Source organism: Pinus tabuliformis, chromosome X (assembly GCF_031772625.1).
Source record: "Pinus tabuliformis cultivar Carrire ecotype Pingquan chromosome X, CPIR1, whole genome shotgun sequence".
NCBI classification, from domain to species: domain Eukaryota; kingdom Viridiplantae; phylum Streptophyta; class Pinopsida; order Pinales; family Pinaceae; genus Pinus; species Pinus tabuliformis.
Window position 1 is genome coordinate 1,579,867,077 of NC_142308.1, and position 23,942 is coordinate 1,579,891,018.

General features: G+C 39.0%; 1 protein-coding gene across 1 annotated transcript; it reads left to right on the plus strand.

The window, feature by feature from the left end:
- Positions 1-345: 345 nt before the first annotated feature.
- Positions 346-19,847, plus strand: LOC149146053 (E3 ubiquitin-protein ligase UPL1-like). Its single transcript, XM_089446853.1, is given in 17 exon segments — positions 346-727; positions 882-1,032; positions 4,330-4,425; positions 4,534-4,740; positions 5,620-5,622; positions 6,758-14,755; positions 14,920-15,249; positions 15,486-15,687; positions 15,778-16,070; positions 16,169-16,521; positions 16,675-17,734; positions 17,932-18,078; positions 18,180-18,260; positions 18,382-18,607; positions 18,705-18,844; positions 19,077-19,183; positions 19,290-19,847. Coding segments are annotated over 16 exon segments (11,379 nt in total). The 5' UTR covers positions 346-727; positions 882-999; the 3' UTR covers positions 19,393-19,847.
- The last annotated feature ends 4,095 nt before the right edge of the window (positions 19,848-23,942 follow it).

The following is a 23,942-nucleotide window of genomic DNA, read 5'->3' on the forward strand; positions in this document are numbered from 1 at the left end:
AAACTTGAAACCAAGGTCAAATCTTAGAAAGATTTAATGGAATAAATACCCCGAACTTTCCATATGATTAGAAAAAGCGTTGCTAAAATCATTAATCGGAAAAAAAAAATGCACGCAAGGGTACCTTCATTTCAACCGCCCGTAGCAAAGTCGGTGGAACTAAAAATGGGAGGCACCCTTCGAAAACAACACAATCCCCTCGTTCTAATACTCAGTTTCAATTGGGGTACAGCAAACTAGAGTTTCAATTGGGGCCGTCGGAGATGTTATTCTCCTCGACGAAATTAAATAATATTTTCTCTCTCCTACACAATTTGGGCTTTTAATTTCCCATTTATTCGAGTTTCCTGCCCATTGGCCCTGTCTTTAACTTGGGGTGTGTTAAAGGGTCATTTGATGGATTCGCCATTCAATCGATCCAAACCCTGCTACGAACCCTTGCTCCTCGGGGAGCTTCGAACTCACGACCCTCTGTACAAATTCGGCCTTTAAAAGCCCTCGGCCTTGACGTTTTTTTCATCGTATCATTCCTTTTGGTTTAAAAATTCTTCTTCCATATTTCCTTTCTTACCTTATTCCAATTACAGAGAGTTGTCCGCCGAGGCGTGCTGGCTTGATCTGCCCGGCAGAGAAAATAGCGCTTTTGGCGGTGAATTATATCGGCGGAAAGGCAATTATTTGTTGCAGTCTGAAACTAATTTTATCGGCAAAGATTTGGCGAGAATTGGTAAAACCGCTTGGGCATTTCTTCTATTTTAATTAGAGGCGTCTGTTATTCTTAGGCACTATTACATTTTGTTTTAATATTATCTTTATTTATTTTTTTAGGTCAAGATGAGTTTAATTGCGAAGAATAATGAAATTGCTGTTTTTGTTGCCAGTGCTGGAGTCTTGAGCGGCGATCTTCTGTCGTTTGATCAAACCCTGCGGATTTTTGGACTTACTTGAGATGTGCTAGAGCTTTTGACTGCGAAGGGGTTTGAGCTCGAGTAATTCACCATGAAAACGAAGAAGAGAAGGGGCTTGGAGGCGGTCAGTGAAAATAACCATAATAGAAAGTGCTTGATTTGAACTTTGTTGTTTTGTCAAATGAATTCTGATAGGGTTTGAAGTATATTTGTTAAAAAAGTCATATTTCTTCCGACTTTCCGGTCAGCATGGAATGTTAAATCTCTGATGTGACGTTAGGGTTGTTTTCAAGTCGTCTGTAAATTTGATTGAAATCTAGAGTAAATAAATCTATTTTTAAAAGCATGCAATTTAGTTATTTGCACTGTAAAAGAATCCTCGAAGGATGTGGAAAGTGATTTCAAATCAGAAATTTAGATATTTGCAATTTGGGCTTCTCGTTGGAATCTTCTGTGTAGCTCTCATTTGGTTCTCAACGCTATTTCTCTTTCCGTCTGTGAGTGGATTTGCTATTTATATAATAGAAATGGAGGATTCTGGTAGGGAATTTGGAAGCCTTAAACCAGGCCTTAGACAAACGACGATAGCTATGTCGCCGGAGCATATTGCAATGAAGCTTCTACTTTTGATTAGAAGACCAAAAGCAGGCATTAAAGCTAGCAAAAATGTTCTGTAATTTTGAAGAGAGACAGCGATGTTTCATTTTTTCATGGGCTAGGTCACACGTTCTCAATCATAGTTTCCAGAAACTGTTACATGGAGTGATCAGTCAAGAAATGGAAAAAATGATTAAAATGCTGATTCGAGGATATTTCTCTGCCGAGGGAAGTATTTAAAAGAATCAGCCATATACATATTTTTAATGAGAAACAGAAGCTAAAAATGAACATGTAAACCTTAGGATGTGATTGAAAATTGATATTTACTACTAATACATTACGTATAGTGGATTTTTTGGAGCCTTGAATGATTTTTCAGTTCACTGCATTAAATTATGTGCATTGTCTGCATTATGGAGGGGAACACTTTATTTATCTCAAAACCCTCTGGACCCTGTTTATTGTTCCATCGTTGTCTCCTGCTTCATTTTCCCTTTTTTGCTTCTGGGAACATAGATCCCATCATTATCTCACAAAATATGTAGCAGCTAGGAATCAAATACCCAGGCCTTATATTTTACTGGTAAGCACGAAGCTTATGCGTTGTAGAGAGTGAGGATTTTGGCTTTCTAAACAAATGCACCTGCTACCTTGACTTGTTTCTCTCTCTCACTCCCATGTTTCTTATACTTTTCCATTAGTGCTTATTATTGGCAAAAGAAATATGGATCATATCTCTCACTCCACTCAAGTTGTTGTTTTGATTGTTTGCCAAGGAGTGTCACCTTATGTTCCCAGGATCTATGCTAAGCTAGAAGTATGACAAGACAGTATGGTGGATGGCTGAAGCTGACCAAGAAGTTTTGATATACAGGGATGTGTGATTATATCATATTGTAGATCTTTCTTATGCAAACATGATTGTGGTCCCTATGATGGCTGTCTAAATTCCTGGTGCCCAGGGAACTTGTTTACAAAGTGAGAACAAGCATCCCAGCTCAGAAGTCTATATAGTAAATGAATGGAATTTTAGTCCATTCACCATGGGTAAACTTGCAACTGAATTGTGTTAACCTAATTGTCACAGAATGGTTGCTTTTCCTTTTCCTAATAATCCCAGTGAAGGATGGTACCTTTTGCCTATTCCCAACAAATACTTCAGAACTCAGATGGCCATGCAGACTTTAAAACATAATATTTACGAGCCAAGTCAAAGTCTGTGCGGTAGGATGATTTAAGTAAGCATCTGAACACTTTTTCAAGGAAGCCAATGGGTTTCAAAATTTCAAAAAGTACTGAGAAATATGTTGCAGTTATTATAATTAAAATTGGAATATAATTATAAAATTAATGGGGGTTAGAGGTGACTTAAACAATTTAATAATCACGTGCTCAGCATAAAGAAGACAGTGGGTGGCAGAAAGGTCTCAAAAATACTCTTTTTTCCTGAAAGTCTCAAAGCAGCTTATCTAAATTGACTGTATAATTTGTCTTCATTCGATGAAGCACTATTAGGGTTTTCTTTGTTTTATTTATGCCTTGGGGCAGCTTTATGCTGCCATTTACTGAAGGTGCCTTCTATGAATTTTGCTACTCACCAAACATCCTTGCACATAGACTCCAATCATGGCTTTGGCATGATAAAAAATTATGCTGTCTTTCTAACAGGTTTTATGTGCTTCATACCAGGAATTGGATTCCTTTGTATTTTACACGTTAACATCTCTTCCCCTATTTTTAATATTTCAATTTTTGAACTTATATTTTTTAAATTTATCCTCATCTTGGAACTATTGCTCTAGATGTTTTGCAGGGCAAGGTGGTAAAAGAAGGGACCCTGAAATGGATTTTAACTGCTACAAGTGTTAGGATTGGTTAGTTTGAATATGTAAAGGGGAAGCAATTCAATCCTCAACAGGGTCAAATTTCAAAACTAGTTCAGAAGCTTTTGTAAATAAATTTCTATGAATGTTTTGGAGTGCAGTTAGATTGGAAGAATGAGTTCCACATAGTGAAGATTATTTTGTGACTTAGATTGAATATTTTGGGGCAGATAGGGAGGTGATGCCCAAAATCTGTAAATGTTTTTCTGATAACTGTTTACTGGAATTCCAACAAGGAATTGCTCTGTGAAGTCTAGTTACCCATGTTAAAGATGAAGTAGTATATTAGTGAAATTTTTTTCAAGAGTTTAGTGAGAATGCTAAACAGTATTTAGCATTCCTTGATGCAATAATCAAAATTTTAATGTAATTTGAGAATCATTAAATTTGTTGCAAACTACTTGCATTATTGTTAAGGGCTTGTTTTTGTCAGATGAATCCTTTTTCCTATTAATATGGTGTGTACTGTCTGCATTTTTCTATCACTTTGAATCAATGTTGCGAACATATCAATTTTATCATGAAAAATTGCAAAATTGTGATTTTTTGGCGGTAGCCGATTTGCCGATTTTTATCGATATTTGATGGTATCTCAATCTTGTTGATGTTTGCTGATTTTTACTGATATTTTCTTGATTTTATGATTTTTTGGTTTTCTGGACCCTTGCCGATGTTTGCAACATTGCTTTGAGTTGGGTTATTGCTTTGGGTTGGAAAATTTAGTTTCTGAATCTGTTAGTATGGAAGTCCTCTTTGTGTGAACTGGTTTTTAGTTTAGGTATTAGTTGTGGTTTTGAAGTTTGTTGCATCTTTGTTTTAAAGCATAAAAAATATAGTTACCTCTGATCTTTACTTTCTCTATATTAAGCATTTATTTGGACTCTGCATTTAACCTTCCCACTATCATTATATTGACTTTACTCTTTGTTAATTTTCAGCCTCCAAAAGTGAGAAACTTCATCAATGCTGTTCTTAGTGTTCCTTTGGAAAGTATAGAACTCCCACTTAAAACTTTCAGCTGGGAGTATGAGAAGGTATGTGTTTTAGCATTGCCATTGGTCTTGTTATTGATTTATGATGAAGTTCTGGGATAGAGTGTTGAGTTGAGTGTCTTTTATTAATAATATCTGCTGTGTTTGCAGGGTGATTTTAATCACTGGGTTGATCTTTTTAGTCAGTTTGATTCATTTTTTGAGAAGTATGTCAAGCAACGAAAAGAATTGGCGTTGGATGTTGATTTCCTGGATGCTGATTCTGCATTTCCTAGAGAGGCTGTTCTTCAGGTTCTTCGTGTTTCACGAATTATCTTGGAGAACTGTGCAAACAAACATTTCTACTGTTCATATGAAGTATGGGTCTATCTCCTACTAATTCTGCTTTCTGTAATCTATCTAGTTGCTGCAAGACTGGCTTTTAATTATTGTCTTGATTTTAACTATTTATAAGTGCATGCTTCTGATGTTTGAGCTAAAAGTTGTATCTACTGGTGCTTCTTCTTTATTCTACCTTGATATTTTCCTTATTTTGAATTGTGACAGATTTGGTCATGACGAATGGTATATTTATATGCATAGACATTGGGCCATTGCCTTTTATATGTTCTTAAATTTCAAGAATGTTCACAAATATCTATGCTGGTTTACTGATTTTAGATAATTGGTAATTTTCTATGTTGCATGTTTTTAATGCTAAGCTGCACTGTTCCCTCTTGTTGCTTAATAGATCCAGAGTTAAGATGGATCTATGCTGGTTTACTGATTTTAGATAATTGGTAATTTTCTATGTTGCATGTTTTTAATGATAATTTGCACATTTCAACTACTCCAATAATTTGCAACTTTCTTCAGCAAATATCTTGCTTTTAATGCTAATTTGCACATTTCAACAACTCCAATAATTTGCAACTTTCTTCAGCAATGGTTTCCAAGATATTTTGTTGTCTCTGCAATTCTCTGTTCTGTTTGTGCTTGCTAGGTTCTTTTGAAAGAGTAAGTTTGTTGTCAATATCGAATATCACATACATTTGTGATGTCTTATTTAACATCCATTTATCTTCTATTTTAATTTCTTATTTGTGTGTGGTTTCCATATCAAGAATGGTGGACAGGCTGGCTTATTCTCTTGTAAAGTGAAGGAATGACATTCATCATTGTTGTGGGTTGGCATGTCCTTCATTGTTTATTAGCCCAGTCATATAGAAAGTAGAAAATCTTGTATGTAATGACAAGCAGGTATGTTCCTCTTGTCTCGACTTGAGGTTCTCACTGTTTGTCTTTCCTTGGATTGCAAACAGTAAAAGAAAAGGAACTGGAAGAAACCAGGCATTGGAAGCCTGATGTACCATGTAGGGTAGGGTCCTTGTAGGCTGCTGGACCAATGAATATGCTAGGGGTTAGTTGTAATGGCTTGTGATACCCAGTCTCCATAAACAACACGCTTCAGAAATTTTAATTTAGAGAAAGTAGATCTGACATTTCCTCAAATTCACACAATCATTAAATTAACCTTTGGAGCCTTCACTGATTAATTGCATATACCCTCACATCTGAACAGATGACTACATGTTTCCAAACCCTCCAAAATTTCTAAAATATGTGTCTCATTCTGTCTCTGATTCCACATTGTTGGACAATTCAAACCCTGTAAATTATTGAGGGGAATGCTGGTCATTTTTATCAGTTATTATTTTTTCTTAGTAAGTTAATGGTCTATAAAATTTCAGGCACATAAGTCGGTCCTTAGGAAATTGGACTGCGAAGCTGCACGATATTGTACTTCAAGCTCCTCAAAATGCCAAGTGATCAGGCCCTTTTTTCCCTTTCTTTGATGCCCTTCTCTTTTTACCATCTATGAATGATCAATGTTCCTGGTCTGAGGTTTTATATGCATTATGGTTTTTCACATTACTTTCTTGTTTTTACTACCCAAAGTTCTCTCTCTTTCTCTCTTTTCCCAAGTAGTTGGTCAATACAAATCTTTGAAGGTTTCTGAAAGTGACAAATGTGATAAAAATCCACTGAGTAATAAGATGATGATAGGTTATGGGCGACATCTGTTCTCTCTCTAGCTTCTGTAATTTCAAGATATGTAACATTTGCTACTGTTTTGATCCTCAACCCAAGAAGTATGTAAATTCTCTTGCTTTATAAAAACCTTCTAGTTACGAATCCTGTAATTTTTAGTTTTTCTTTATTGTTTTGTATACTTTTCATGGTAATGCACACATTTTATGGTGATGATTTGTTCTGTACTCATGGTGAAATTGTTTCCTTCATTTTGTGTATTTTCCAACTTGTGGCATTTCAAATGATGCATGCCTATTTATGTTTTGTTGTTGATTTCTTATATATTGTTTTTATGTGGCAGCATCTTTCGACTTTGCTTGCTTCTTCAGATGCAGATGTAGTAATTGCTAGTCTACAGACATTGGCTGCATTTGTAAAGAAACCAGTGGGAAAATGCTCGATTAGAGATACTTCTCTTAATGCGAAGCTGTTTTCCTTGTCTCAAGGATGGGGTGGTAAAGAAGAAGGTCTGGGGCTGTTAGCTTGTTCTACTGAAAATGGGACTGACCCTGTTGCATATCAGCTAGGTTCTGCCCTTCATTTTGAATTTTATGCTGATGAATCTGTTCAGAAGGGAGATTCTGAAGTGGAACTGTCAAGAGACCCAGGGCTGCAAGTTATTCATATACCTGATTTGAGTATGAATTCTGAAAGTGATCTCCAGCTTTTGAAGCATCTAGTAGATGAATACAAGGTGCCTGTTGGCCTTAGATTTTCTTTACTAACAAGATTACGTTTTGCAAGAGCCTTTTCACGTCTAGACACCAGGCAACAATACATCTGTATTCGTCTTCTGGCTTTTACAGTGCTAGTGCAAGCAAGTAATGACACCAATGATTTATCTTCTTTTTTCACCAATGAACCTGAGTTTGTGAATGAACTTGTAACATTAGTAAGATTTGATGATGTGGTTCCTGAAGATATTCGTATTTTGGCAATATTGGCATTGGGGGCCCTCTATCAGGATAGGTCTCGTCAGTCAATGGTTTTAAATGTCATCACATCAGGAGGACATCGTGGCATCTTACCTAGTCTAATGCAGAAGGAAATAAGTTCCCTTTCCAGTGAATCATCCTATTGTTCGATATCTTTCCTAGAAGCACTGCTTTCTCTTGTAACAGTTCTAGTTTCTTCTTCTTCTGGCTGCACTGCTTTAAGGGATGTGGGTTTAATGCCAACTTTGCTCCCTCTTCTCAAAGATTTGGATCCACAACACATACACTTGGTAACAACTGTTGTGCATGTTCTTGAGGCTTTTATGGACTATAGTAATCCTGCTGCAACCTCCTTTAGGGATTTAGGAGGCTTGGATAGCACCATAGCACGCTTGAAGCTTGAAGTCTGCCATTTTGAGGAGAGAGTAAGGAAGCAAAGTGGAGAATCACAATCAAGTTCCAAGGGAAAGTCTCCTCAGAACAATGTTGTTGGGTCAGAGGCAACACAGATAGCTCAACCTGACACATTGGTTCCTTATCATAGAAGACTTCTTATGAAGGCTTTGCTTCGGGCTATATCTCTTGGCACATATGCTCCTGGAAATACTGCACGGCTATATGGATCTGAAGAGAGTTCTTTGCCATTTTTCTTGTGCACTATATTCAGAAGATCAAAGGACTTTGGTGGTGGGGTCTTTTCACTTGCAGCTACAGTCATGAGTGATCTTATTCACAAAGATCCAACTTGCTATTCTGTTCTAGATGTTGCTGGTCTGCCTAATGCTTTTTTGGATGCCATCATGGTTGGTGTCCTCCCTTCTGCAGATGCAGTAGCTTGTATACCACAATGCTTGGATGCTTTGTGCCTTAATAACCTTGGTCTTCAAGCTATTAATGATCGTGGTGCTCTAAGATGTTTTGTGAAAATTTTTACATCAAAAACCTACTTACGGGCTTTGGCAGGTGACACTCCTGGGTCCTTATCATCTGCCTTGGATGAGCTGATGCGACATGCTGCTTCTTTGAGGGGGCCTGGGGTGGATGTATTGATTGAAATCTTAAATACTATTGCAAAACTTGGATCTGGTGCTGAAGTGTCTTCCCTGTTGCAAGAATCTGCCAGCTCTTCTGTGCCTGTTCCCATGGAGACTGATTTAGAACAGAAAACAGTTAGTTCAGTGGATGGAGATGAATCATCGAGGGCAACATCTGAGCTGGGGGTTGATACTTCTGCTGAAAATTTGTCTTCAAACATGGAATCCTTTCTCCCAGATTGTATAAGCAATGCTACACGTCTCTTAGAGAATATTCTGCATAATACAGATACATGTGGGGTGTTTGTTGAGAAAAAGGGTATAGAGGCTGTGCTGCAACTGTTTGATTTACCCCTCTTACCATTGTCATTTGCAAGTGGCCAGAATATTGCTGTTGCATTTAAGAATTTTTCACCGCAGCACTCATCTCCTCTCACAAGGGTTGTTTGTACTACTCTGAGAGAACACATGAAACCTGCAATTGAATTCATGGATTTGTTGGCTGGAACAAAGCTAGCAGATATTGAGGTAGCACAACGCATGAGAATTTTGAGATGCCTTTCAAGTCTAGATGGTGTTTTATCCTTTTCAACGCATCTGCTGAAAAGCACAACAACAATGATGCCTGAAATTGGTTCTGGGGATGCAGATATACTGAAGGATGTAGGGAAGGTGTACAAAGAAATAGTTTGGCAGATATCTCTTGTTAGTGATTCAAAAGTAGATGCGAAGAAAGAGGCTGAACAAGGACCTGCAACTGGAAATTTGGCACCAAATGCAGCAGGTACAGAAGCTGGCAGTGACACTAACACAGTTTCAGTTGTTCGGTATGTGAACCCAGTGTCTATGAGGAATGGACCTGCTTCTCATTGGTCCATTGAACCTGAATATCTTTCTGTTATACAAACAGGACTTCATCGCCATAGAAGAAGGGACCATGGTATCGAAGGGATTTCAAGAATGCGTCTTGGTCGGCTTGGGCGACATGCAGATGCATCAGAGGTTGACATTGGAGGCTCTGTAAGTGCAGGTGAAACATCTCAAGCCCAGGAAATTAAAAGGAAGTCACCTGATCTCCTGGACTTTGAGACTATGAATAAGGTTGTGTCTGCAATGCGATCATTCTATGTGACTCTTGTGAAGGTTTTGGTAGTGCCCAATCGACGTCGTGATGATACAGGATCGCTTAGTGCAGCAGCCAAGAGTGTGGTGGTTTCTCTTGCCAAAATTTTTCATGACAGTCTTGATGTGGATGAGAACTGTAGCTCATCCGAGTTTGAGTCATCACTTTCATCAAAGTGTCGGTACTTGGGGAAAGTTGTGGATGACATGACAGCAGTTATATATGACAACCGTAAGCGAATGTGCAATACAGCAGTGGTGAATTGTTTCTATGCTCATGGTACAATTAAAAGTCTTTTGACTACTTTTGAAGCAACAGGTCATTTACTGTGGACATTACCATTTATGTCACAGCGAGGAATGGAAACAGAAAATGAGAAAGGTATTGAAAATGACAAGCTAGAGCATGCACCTTGGTTGTTGGAGACATTACGAAGCTATTGCAGGCTTTTGGAGTACCTTGTGAATTCTTCTTTGCTGTTAACTGTGCCCTCTGCATCACAGCTGTTAGTGCAACCAGTTGTTGGAGGCTCTGTCACTGTTCCAAGGGATCCAGAGGTTTTTGTCCGCACCCTGCAGGCCCAAGTTCTCAATGCTGTTCTACCTATTTGGAGCAATCCAATGTTTTGTCGCTGCAGTCCATCATTGATTACCTCTGTTGTTTCCATTATTACCCATGTATACACTGCCATAGGTGATGTTAAAGGAAGCAGAAATGGTATTCCTGGAAGCACAGGTCAACGTTTTAGAGGTCATCCACCTGATGAGGCTGCTATTTCTATGATGGTTGACATGGGATTTCCAAGGTCCAGGGCAGAGGAAGCATTGAGGCGTGTTGAAACAAATAGTGTTGAACTGGCTATGGAGTGGCTATTTAGTCATCCCGAAGAGCCAGCACAAGAAGATGATGAACTTGCCCAAGCTCTTGCCTTGTCACTGGGTAATTCGGAGGTTCCCAAAGACAATGCCAATGAAAAAGGAAGAGAGGTTTCTTATGAAGAGAAACCTCTAGAAAATCCTCCCGTTGAGGATATCTTAACTACATGTATGAATCTGTTGCAAAGTACAGATGCGATTGCTTTTTCCATGACTGATTTGATTGTGACTTTGTGCAACCAAAACAAAGGGCAGTACCGTCTGAGAGTTGTTTCCTTTCTCATTCAACAACTAAAGCTTTGTAAGGTCGATGGATCTGAAAAAGACACTAGTCCATTATCAACTATTTCTCATATTTTGGCATTAGTTTTGAGTGAAGACAGCAGTACTAGAGAAATAGGAGCTGAGAATGGACTTGTTGGTATCACTTTGGACTTATTGACAAATTTTATGCCAGATAACCTGACAGGGGAAAAAGTTTCAGTTCCCAAATGGGTGACTGCGTTATTGCTTATACTTGACCATATGCTGCAATGCAAACTCCAGCTTACTACAGATACCCAGAACACTGGTGCTATGGGAGGAACTTCACTTGTCTCTGAGTCTGAAGATACAACTTTAGCTGGTGCAGGTGCTGTAGATAACGGTAAAAAGTCTTCCTTGGATGAAAACAGTAAAGGCAATAATCCATTCATGAAGATTTTGGGAAAGCCTTTGGGATACATGACAACAGATGAACAACATAGAGTAATGAATATATCTTGCAAATATTTGCAACTACACCTTCCAGCAGTTACAGTTCAGGCGGTTCTTCAGTTGTGTGCTAGACTTACAAAGTCACATTCCATGGCAATGCAGTTTCTTGAGAGAGGTGGATTGTCTTCCCTTTTGAGCCTTCCTAGAAGTTGTTTTTTCCCAGGTTTTGATAGTGTGGCAGCTGCTATTATACGCCATCTTCTTGAGGATCCTCAGACTCTTTAGATTGCTATGGAGGTAGAGATACGACAGACTCTAATGAACATGTTAAGTCGTCACGGTGGTCGTGTTTCTCATTGAACATTCTTGACATCTATGGCTCCAGTCATTTCTCGAGATCCAGCAATTTTTATGCAGGCTGCTGCTATTGTTTGTCAGTTACAGACATTGGGGGGTAGGACAAATATCATTTTGTCAAAGGAGGAGGATAAAGAGAAAGGTAAAGAGAGGGAGAAATTGAAGGAAAAGGATAAAGAAAAAGATAAAGTCAAAGGTTCTGGGCAGGCTGAGGCAGGTGTTCCATCTGTTGATTTTGGTAGGGTGCCTGATGTAAGCAAGCCACATGACGGGCTAGGTAAATCTGCCAAGGGTCATAAGAAGATTCCTCATAGCTTTACCCAAGTTATAGATCAACTTTTGGAGGTAATATTACACTATCCACCACCAACACAGGAGGATGAATGCACAGGTTCAACAACAGCCATGGAGGTTGATGAATCTGCTCCGAAGGAAAAAGGAAAAGCAAAGATTGATGAATTAGCAAAATTAGAAAGTGACAAAGTTTCTGAAAGCTCTGCAGGGTTGGCAAAAGTTGCTTTTATTTTGAAGTTGATGAGTGACATTCTTCTTATGTATATACATGCAGTTAGTGTTGTACTTCGGCGGGATTCAGAGAGTAGTCAAGGTCGTGGGCCTTGCCAAGGAGCTGAGTTCTCAGGACATGGTGGCCTTTTATATCATGTATTGCATCGGCTTTTGCCCTATCCCGTGGACAAAAAATCTGAAAGCAATAGTGAAGAGTGGAGAGAGAAGCTATCAGAGAAAGCTTCTTGGTTTCTGGTTGTAGTATGTGGTCGTTCTAGTGAAGGCAGAAGAAGAGTAATCTCTGAAATTGTGAGAGCCCTCCATATGGCCTCAAATTCTGTGAAGGATTCTTCAAAGCATCCCCAATTGCCTAATAAGAAAGTAGTGGCTTTTGTGGATTTGGTAAATTCGATTCTATCAAACAATGCATCATCAGGTAATCCACAGGTGCCAGGTTGTTCGCCTGATATGGCAAAAACAATGATTGATGCAGGGATGGTTCAAGCTCTGACTACCACCCTCCAGGTCATTGACTTGGATCACCCAGAAGCTCCAAAGCTTGTAAATCTTGTGCTCAAGGCTTTGGAGGCTTTAACAAGAGCTGCTAGTGCAGGTGAACAAGTTTCTAAGTCTGAAGACAATGATAAAAAGAAGTCTTTGGCAGCAGAGGAAAGAAATCATAATGTCTCCAACTTGGTCTCTAGTGGAGAGGAAGCTCAAGCTGAGCAGCATGAAGTTAATCAGAGTGGGGATTGGCAAGGAGCAGGCTTGGGCCGAACGCAAGTACAGATTGCAGAAGGCACTTCAGATCCAGCAAGAGATCAAGTAGGGAATTTGAATGAGCATATGGAACATGATATGAGGATAGAAAGGGGTGAAAATGCAGAAGCTGCTAATGGAGCAGAACGTGAAGAACAATTTATTCATGCCTCTGTTGAAGTCACAACTGACCGACATAACTCAGCTGCAGCTGAATTAACCTTCCGAGTGGAACACAGGGCAGATGATGAGATGGGTGATGAAGATGATGATGAGGACATGGATGATGAGGGTGAAGAGGAAGATGAAGATGAAGATGAGGATGAAGAGGATGACATAGAAGGAGAAGATGGTGCTGCCCACATGTCATTAGCTGATACTGATGTTGACGATCATGAAGATAATGGTCTTGGTGATGAGTATGGAGACGACATGGTAGAGGAGGATGATGATGACGAGTTTCCTGAAAATCGTGTTATTGAAGTAAGGTGGAGAGAAGGCTTGGATGGACTGAATCCTGTACAGGTTTTGGGACATGGTGGAGGAGGTGGTAATTTGGTGGATCTTTCAGCAGAGCCTTTTCAGGGAATTAACATGGATGATATATTTGGCATTCGGCGGCCTGTAGGGGTTGACAGACGTCGTCCGAATGGCCATAGACCTTTTCTGGAACGTTCTGCGGTGGATCGTGGAGGTGCCTTTCAACACCCTCTTCTTACCAGGCCTGCACAGCCTGGTGGAGTAGCTGCAAATGGTTCTGTGTGGCCTTCTACTGGGAGCATTTCTAGAGATGCAGCAGCAATAACAGGAGGCTTTGATGTTGCCCATTTTTTCATTGATGCTCCGATGTTGGCCCCAGAACACCCAGGGGGTACATTCTTTGGGGATCGAGGAGTTGGTGGGCCACCGCCTCTGCTTGATTTCTCCATGGATCCTATATTTTTTACTGGAAGGCGTGGTCCAGGTAATGGCAGATGGACTGATGATGGTCAACCACAGGCAGGTGCTCAAGCTGCAGCCATTGCTCAAGCAGTTGAAGAGGAGTTTCTTTCACTATTGCGGAGCCTTACTCGAGTAGATGAGTGCACTTCAACTCAAGGTGTTGTTCCCAGTGCAGATGATGGTGATGGAGGGCAACAAAATATGGGAGGAGTAATGGACACTGATGCTCAGACCAGTTTCACAGTGAACAATGTAAGTGTACAACAGAATGGAGAACAACAAATGAACGAGGTTGAACCATCACAGCTGGAGCAGAATGCTAATGTGGAACATGGTGAACAAAGAGAATCAGAATTTGCTACGTTAACCAATATAGAAGACCCTGATGTAATGATGAGAGATGAGGGGAATGAAACTAGAAATAGGGATATAGAATCTGAAAGTCAAGATAGTGAGGGAAGTGGTGCAACTATGGATGAAAGCCTCCGCAGCCTGGAAGTTGAAACTGGAAGCGCAGATGGGCACGAGGAAAATGAGAGGCAGGATGGCCGACAGGCACCAGTTGCTTCTACTTTTGGTGTTTCGGATACAGCAGCTGGTGGCTTGAATTCGGGAAACATTAATAATGAACCTGGAGGTGCATGTTCTGTTAGTCAAGTAGAGGAGACAGATGCTGGCCAAAATTCTACACCAGATGAAGCATCTGTGCAATTGCAGGTTCAAGATGAGGTTGTCCAAGCTGCAAACAATGAATTAGCTGAGCAAAGCAATGAAGAATCTAGAGCAAATACTATTGATCCTACATTTTTGGAAGCACTTCCAGAGGACCTTCGTGCAGAAGTTCTAGCTTCTCAGCAAGTGCAATCTACACGACCTGCAAATTATGCACCCCCTCCTGCAGAAGAAATTGATCCAGAGTTTCTTGCGGCACTTCCTCCAGATATCCAAGCTGAAGTTTTAGCTCAGCAACGTGCTCAAAGGGTTGTACAAACCCAGCAAGCTGAAGGCCAGCCTGTTGATATGGATAGTGCTTCAATTATTGCTACTTTCCCTGTTGAGCTGCGTGAAGAGGTTGCAATATATATCCATCCTTGATTATATTGGATTACAATCTGATTCTTTATGGATGATGGTTGATACTTGGAGTAACAATTTCATGCCATTTAATTACATTTTGCTTTGTTTGTTGAAATTTTACTGCTGTTTTCATGTCTTAATATTGATATTTTATTCAGGTTCTTCTGACTTCCTCGGAAGCAGTTCTTGCTGCTTTGTCTCCAGCATTGCTGGCAGAAGCACAAATGCTGAGAGAAAGAGCAATGAATGAGTATCAGGCTCGTAGCTTGTTTGGAGGAGGCCATAGGCTAGGTGGCAGACGCCACAATATGTCAACTGGAGGTCAAACTGCAATGGACCGAGGCGTAGGCAGTAATGTTGGCCTTACATTGGGGCGCAGGCCAGTTGCATCCCTTGGTAATTCCATAAAGATGAAAGAAGTTGAAGGCAAACCTCTAGTAGATACAGGGTCTCTGAAAGCTATGCTTAAGCTACTGAGGTTAGCTCAGGTATGCAAATTCTTTACTAATGATATTAAGAGTCAAATAATTGCTTGTTGCCTAGGATCAATTATATTAGCAAATGCTTCATGTGTTTCTATGTTATTTGTGGTTATGCTGTTTATATTGTTATTGTTCACCTGATGCAGAAAAATTATCTGCCATGTATAGACTTTTATGGATGATAGATGTGTAGTTCCTTAAACATTTTATTAGGTTCTGACGGATCCCTTTTCATTCACCAGCCTTTGGGCAAAGGGTTGCTGCAAAGACTTCTATTAAACCTGTGCGCACATAGTGCTACAAGGGAAATATTAGTTCATCTACTGTTAGACATGCTGAGACCAGAGGCAGAAGGCTTATCAGCAGACACAAATGATGCTCCATCTCAGAGACTTTATGGGTGCCAATGGAATGTGGTTTATGCACGTTCTCAAATCTCAGATGGTAATGGTCCTATATCATTTTCCACTCAGCTGGTTTCAAATTCTTTATGAACATTTTCTTTAAGAAGTGTTGATGTTGTTTAACATACAGGTGTACCACCTCTTGTTTCTCGTCGTGTCCTTGAGATTTTGACATACCTCGCTAAAAATCATTTCTGCGTTGCTGATCTTCTTTTCTACATGGAGTCGTCTCCAATGTTGGAGTCAACATCTCAAACATCTACAATATCAATCGAAGAGAAAGGCAAGGGAAAGGTTGTTGATGAAGTAGTTCCATCTGTACATGCATCGAGTGTGGGCGAAAAGGGGAAGACACCTCTTATGTTACTTTTAAAGCTCCTTAATCAACCATTATTCTCAAGGAGCAGTGCTCATTTGGAGCAGGTATGTTATAGATTCTTTATAATCATGTTCTTTATGAACATTCCTTCATGTTTTGTCTGTAATTTAAATTTTGGTAATCAGTTTTTTATTGCGTGTAGGTTATGGGGCTGCTTGAGGTTATTATGAACAATGTTGAAGTTAAAAGTGTATTAGAAGCTCCCTCTGGTCAACCAAAGGATGTTTTGCCACAAGGGGAAGGTGTTCAAGCTGGAGTTGAAGCCCGACCTGAGACTGGACCCAATGCCATTTCTCCGGACCATGCAGTTGAACCTACTTCTGTTGAAGTTAATGTTGATTCTGAGGTACCCAGGAGCTCAGTAGCAGGTAAAAATAGTGAAAGCATGGAAGCTTCAACTTCAGGTTCAAAGATGGAAATGGTTGCATCTGAGATTCTTCTCCAACTTCCTGAGAGAGAGTTGCAAAACCTGTGTAAACTTCTAGCAAAGGAAGGGTATGTAATAATGACAGTTGTCTTGAGTTATAGTGCCCTCTTAAATATTGTAGAATGCCTTCTTGCATATTGTAGAATGTTAAGTTTTGATTTAGATAAGTCATACAATTTATTGTTTTCTCCTTAATTGAATCCAATTTAATATCATTGCAGGTTGTCAGATACAGTATACACAAAGGTGGCAGAGGTTCTGAAGAAGTTAGCTAGTATTGCACCTGCTCATCGAAGGCTTTTCATTTCTGAACTGGCAGACTCTGCCCGTAGCCTAAGTGGCGCTGCAGTTGATGAGCTTGTCACTCTCAGTGAGATGGAATCATTAGGAGTAAGTACTGGTTCGATGGCAGGAGCAGCTATTTTGAGAGTTCTACAAGCATTGAGTACGTTAACATCAGATACTGGTGCTGGGGCCACTGATGACAAGGAAAATGGAAGTCTTTTGATTGTTGGGGACCTAAATGCAGCACTTGATCCATTATGGCAAGGATTGAGTAGTTGTATAAGTGAAATTGAACTGCGATTGGGAAATATTTCTGATTTCTCTTCTGCATCAAGTAGGAATGCAGCAGCGACTAACATGGCACCACCTCTTCCACCTGGTACCCAAAGGGTTTTGCCGTTTATTGAGGCATTTTTTGTTTTATGTGAGAAGTTGCAGCTAGGACCCACTGCTGTGCAACATGATCCTGATGATGCCAGTGTGAGTGATCTTACACAACAAAGAAGAGCAGAGGCAGGTATGACATTTGTAAAGTTTGCGGAAAAACATCGACGGCTTCTGAATGCTTTTGTGCGGCAGAATCCGGGGTTATTAGAGAAGTCTCTTTCTCTTATGCACAAGACACCTCGTCTAATTGACTTTGACAACAAGCGATCATTTTTCCGCTCTCGGATTAGACAACAGAATGAGCAGCACAACTATAATCCACTCCGTATTTGTGTTCGCCGAACATATGTCTTAGAAGATTCTTACAATCAATTACGGATGCGTTCTGTAGATGACATTAAAGGGCGCTTGACTGTGCAATTTCAAGGAGAGGAGGGCATTGATGCTGGTGGTTTAACAAGAGAATGGTACCAACTATTGTCCAGGGTGATATTTGACAAGGGAGCATTGCTATTCACAACTGTCGGGAATCAGTCAACATTTCAGCCCAATCCAAATTCTGTTCTTCAAACAGAACATCTCTCATACTTCAAGTTTGTTGGGCGGGTGGTAATGTTCTGATAGATTTTTTCGATCTTGGAAGTTCATAATTTTACTATTTGTTTGCTTCAGTTATTTTTGATATTGCAATTGTCTGTTATCCTGCATGGTACTATTTTTAGTTTGTCTTGTTGCTCAAATTCTGGGAAATTTTGGATTTGACTGTTGAAATCTGTATTTGTCTTGATTATTTCTCTTTTTTGCAGGTTGCTAAAGCATTATTTGATGGTCAACTACTGGATGTCTATTTTACCCGATCTTTTTACAAACACATACTTGGAGCAAAAGTTACATACCATGATATTGAGGCTGTTGATCCAGATTACTATAAGAATCTGAAATGGATGCTTGAGGTGATTGATAACATTAAACAATAAATGCAGCATTGATCTTTAACTATTTCCTTGCTTCTATGTGGACCATTATGTTCTCAACTTACATTTGGTGGCTGCAGAATGATGTAAGTGACATCCTTGATCTCACTTTCAGTAGAGATGCAGATGAGGAAAAGCACATCCTGTACGAGAAGACTGAGGTAGTGTATATGTACATTTTTGATTTATTTTTATTGATGCTAGCAATATGACATTCTGGTCCTCCTTGTTGTGTCAATAGTAGATAACAGTTGCATTATGTAAATCCTATTATTTGCACAGGTAACCGACTATGAGCTTATCCCTGGCGGAAGAAATATCCGTGTCACAGAAGAAAACAAGCACGAATATGTGGATCTTGTTGCAGAGCATACACTGACCACAGCAATTCGCCCTCAAATAAATGCTTTCCTGGAAGGATTCAATGAGTTGATACCAAGGCATCTTATCTCAATATTCAATGACAAAGAACTTGAACTCTTGATTAGTGGACTACCTGAAATTGACCGTAAGTTGTTTTCTCAAGTAGTTCTTTCTTTTGTTGTATTATTGAACTTGTAATCTCTTCTATGTAGATGTTTTGCTGATAATTTTAAGCATGGCAGTTGATGATCTGAAGGCCAGTACAGAGTACACAGGATACACTGCAGCATCTCCTTTAATACAGTGGTTTTGGGAGGTTGTGCAAGGATTTAGCAAGGAAGACATGGCACGATTGTTGCAGTTTGTCACAGGAACATCAAAGGTAACTTATTTGAATATACCCCACACTGCCTACTTTTTTGAGAACTTGCTGATTTGGGCACACTGCTATTGTTCTTGTCTTGTAGTTTTCAGCCTCATTGACAGGAGTAATTAAATAATGTCGTTTTTTTAGAAGTTTATGTTGCTTTTGAACCATGTTTCTCTTCTGCATTTTTATTCCTTGTTGGATGGATCAATGCTTCACTAATTGACTTTATTTTAATCTATTGTAGGTTCCATTAGAAGGGTTTAAAGCTCTTCAAGGTATATCTGGTCCTCAAAGATTTCAAATTCACAAAGCATATGGAGCTCCAGAGCGTCTGCCATCAGCTCATACCTGGTGAGTGCATCACTTTGAATTTCATTGTTACTGTGTAGGCAAGCTTTTAATTATCATTTCTCTGCTTGTCTGTCTTATCCTGCTCCATTCTTTGTTGTTTGTGCAGTTTCAATCAGTTAGACCTTCCTGATTATTCTTCAAAGGAACAGCTTAAGGAACGATTGTTGTTGGCCATTCATGAAGCTAGCGAAGGCTTTGGCTTTGGTTGATTTTTTGAAACAACAATTTTATCACACTAATGTTTCTTGCAAATATAGCTGCAGGACACTGCCAAATATCCTTCTGTATTGATTTGGAATCTGCCATATAGTTTCAAGCCAATCTCTGAGGGCTAATACGAAAGTCTATACTGTTGATCTGTACAAATCTATATTTTGTATGTGGAAATCAATTTTCTTGTTCTGGTAATGCTTTAAGCAATTGCTGTGATTATTGATATTATTGGGAATAGCCCCTACAAGCGAATTAAGGGGTCAAGCTGTATTATTGATTTTGCCTCTTATTCGGTGTTATATGGTCACACCCTGATTATGTCTAGGACGTGTACAATAAGATAGAATCTGAAAGTTTGGTCAGACTGCTGGATATGTAACTATAAGCAAACCAATTTTATCATCATTTGTTGGGAATTTAATGGAGGTGACCATCAATTGAAGGTTGTTCACTTGGGGGTTGATTTATGTGGAATGGCTTTTAGAAAGGATTGATGCGCATGTTTCAAACCTCCAGTTTTTTAACACTAATTAATGTTGCGTTAAAATCCCCATCTATCCTGCACATGAAAATATGTTATTGGATTCAATAGGCAAATCTTACTTTCTGAGGATACACCTTGCTTCCTCTAAATGTCACAGCATGATCCTCATAATGCTTGTCCCTGATTTATTCATTCTAGAGTTGTTATTTTCATAAACTAGTCAACACTCGATCAAATCATCTAGACGTGTCTTTATCAAGGGAATGGTAATGCCAAATATGTCAAAGGTGAGAATATTGTAATTATACACCATTCGATGTGCATCCGCGGTGGGCTGGGCAATCTGCACCCAAAATTAGGTTAATTTTGTGCCGATTTCGCTTGAGCTTATATCACTGTATTTGTGATGCCAAGAACTACTGGACCTACTTACTGATGTCAATACAATTGCAGTTTTCCAACGTTTTACATTTTATGGGATTCATCTTTGTTTTTGATGGTTGCATGAAACTGTATCCTCTATTAATAATACTATGATTATATTTCTTTACAATTTGCTTTGAAGCCTGAGAGGAAGGAAATTTTGATATTATTTGTTCAAAGGTTGGTTTTGTGCCTTTGTTTCGGTTGAAGAGCGTTTCATTTTATATGGTTTTGTCAAGAATCTCGGAGTAAGTTTTGATTGATATCTTCATGGTCCATGGGGTGAAGATGTCGGCTACAGTATATCTTAGTGCCTCTTCTAAATCTGTCTGCTTCTCCTCTGTTTAGGAGGAAATCGTTGAGATTGATTTCATAGTTTTTCGACGGCCCAAGGCATTGAAAATAAAGAAAAGTGAACAAAATCAACCGTGTGCCCAGTCCTTTTGGATGCTTAATCTTCCAGTCAGTTATCTCTATCTCAACATTGTTGTTTAATCTTTATACCATTTGTGTCTTTGTGTTTATCTCATCTGGTATTTTATTCCAATAAGGAATAATCTGTTTTATGCGGATACATAATCCTTGATTATCCATATGGTTTCAACAGAATAAAGAGTATCCAACATTCTTCAGGGTTATTTTTTCTCTTACACCCTCTCTTTTGAATCCCCTTTCTGGTCTATAACTTATGCTTGTTATGATAGTTACAACTTTTCAGGATTATTTTTATATTCACCATTGGTAAAAAAGTTTTCGTAGGAAGTTTATTGTATAGATGTGCCTTCTCGATGCCTAATGACGTGCTTCTCGTTTAGTTTCAGAACAATCTCTCATTTACTTTTACATCTTAGATTATAACAAAATTGTCCAATTTCTCTTTTATAGTTTCTCGCAAGCATTCTGATGAAGTCATACTTATTAGAGAACATGATCTGCAAGGATGTAATTTGCTTTACTTTTAAAAGTACATTTGTACAATGTGGTGAAGTGGACTATAATGGTAATATATATATATATATACACATTTCCCATAATGGTCATTTCACATGGTTTTTCAAATGAAAACAATAAGAATTTTGGATAAGCTAGATGTTAGGCCACTTTAACATCAGCTCTTCAAAAAAGTGACAAAATATCAACTATTTGTCAATATACTAACCAGAACAAAAAATTGTTCTATATAAGAGATTTGCTACATCGAAGTTAACAGTGTTTATAGTCCCAATGAATTTCCACAAGACGGGACATTTCAAAATTAACATCTAAAGACAAAAGGTCTCCCTGCAGAGACGAGAAATAGTGTTTCTGCGAACAGCCTCTCTAACAAACTGATACAGAATACGAATAACTTCAAATAACTTCAAATAAATTCATACTGATGTAATTATGAACACAGTTGTTGCCCCTTGCTGGAGTGAGTGGACTTGCACCTAAAATAGGAACTTGATTCGTCACTGTTTCAGCGTCAATAATCCCGTCTAGATTTGAGCTTTGGCTACCATAATTGCTAGAGGCAAAGGAGAGAGGATCCATGCATTTTGATATATTCAATGTGGAGTCTGCTACCATTCAATCTCTAGCAAATCTATTCAACGCTTTCGACGGAGTTTCATGTAGTTGGTATTTCATGATCCCTGCTACATTTGAGCTTTGGCTACCATGATTGCTGGAAGGCAAAAGGAGAGAGGATCCATACATTTTGATATATTCAATGTGGAGTCTGCTACTATTCAATTTCTAGCAAATCTATTCAATGCTCCTGAAGGAGGAATTTCATGTAGTTGGCATTTCATGTTGTGCTGGCTTGTTCCATCTCTGCAATTTTGGAGACAATTTTGGAGACAATGTTGTGCCGGCTTGTTCTATCTCTGCTAATTGGCTTGATTGAATTCTTGATGTCTACAAAGAACCTGAGCTAAATCCCTGTGATTTTCATTTGCCATGACCATTCAGGCTTCTCCTGTCACTTGTGTACCAATCAGAGGAAAGTGAAACAACATTGCTAGTTGAACCCTCCCCTTCATTGTCTGCAACTGCTGTTCACCATAATACTGATCTTGCCTCTTCCAAAAATCTAACAGATCCATCGGGATGGTATGGTACTATATTTAATTTCAGGAATTAGACCTGATATCCCCCAAACTTAACTTCTTAATTTTTTGCCCTGGTGAGTATGTGGGAGAGGGGCTTGCCTGCTCTTCGATGTCCTGAAGACTTATTGAGCTGTGATTCACTGGTAACTGCACGAGTGATTTGATGTCTATGAATGACCACCAAGAGTTCCAAGATTTAAGGTTGTATCAAATTTTGCATTTGCACAGTAATTTGTGATGCCATTCAAATTGCTCTTGATGTGAAAGGTTGTATCAAATTTTGCATTTACACAGTAATTTGTAATGCCATTCAAATCGCTCTTGATGTGAATCCCTCTTGATGCTGAAAAGATTAACTGGTTCAAAGTGAATTAGAGCTTGTTTAATTCCATAGCTGATCTCCTTGAGCTTATTTCCATTATTTGATTGAATTATTTTTGCTTTATGATAAATATTCAATCCCCAAACACAGCTATGTCTTGAGGCCATTTTCTTTTAGCAATGGAGAGCCCACACGACAATGAGTTAACCTTTTGATTGAATGATTTTTGCTTTATGATTAATATTGAATCCCAAAACATGGCTAAGGTCTTAAGGCCATTTTCTTTAGCAATGGAGAGCCCACACCACAATGAGTAACCTTTAACAAGATCGCTGAGTACGTTCCTTAATCTGCAAGTGTAATGAACAATCTAATTTCTATTAAGACCATGTAGATTGGTCCGAGTAGTTGCTGCTCCTTGGTTATTTTTAGGAGCACGATAAAAATTAAAGGGTTAGTGTTGCTATAACCTCTTCGCAGAATTTGGATGGCTCTTTTTGATCTGCCAACAAGGGGGTATTTTGTATTTAGAAGGGAAGAGAGGCAAATTGGTTTGACCAAGTTGATATTGCATAATTTAGGCTTCCTGAAAGCTATTCAGTGCTTGATCTTGTTCTTTGAATTTGAGTCACATGTATTTAGATAGGAGAGCTTTGGCCTGTGAGGCGGTTTGCACAACTTATTCTATTCAACCTTAAAAGATTTTCTTATTGCTGACAAACCAAGACTTACGTAGGGTTTCGTGAAGGACATTTTATACTCAAATGCTTTTTCGTTATCTTTTCCCCTAATGCATAACCTCTTCTTCCTAGGAAAGAGGACACACCTAATTAGAGGGTTTAATCCAACAAAACTGCTTTTCCTCATTAAAGGTACACATTGCGTTGGACCTGCAACTCCCTTTTTCCTTAGATTGCCGGTTGTGAGGATTTTTACATGGGCCAGGGTTCAACAAGATATTGATTTGTGACAAGTCGTTAGTGCACCATATTTTCATCCATAGGGGTGATTGTTGGGCTAGATTGGTCTCTTCCAACTAAAGAGAATACCCAAATATTAGAGCGTAGTGATTCCTCCTAGTGCCTACTATTCTTTTCAGAGACACTTGAGTCCAACTAGAAAGAGCTTGAAAAAGAGTTAACAAGAGAAGAGATACTAGAAAGAGCTTGAAAAAGAGTTAACAAGAGAAGAGATGATTCTGGTTGTGGTGGGTGCGAGGGAGGC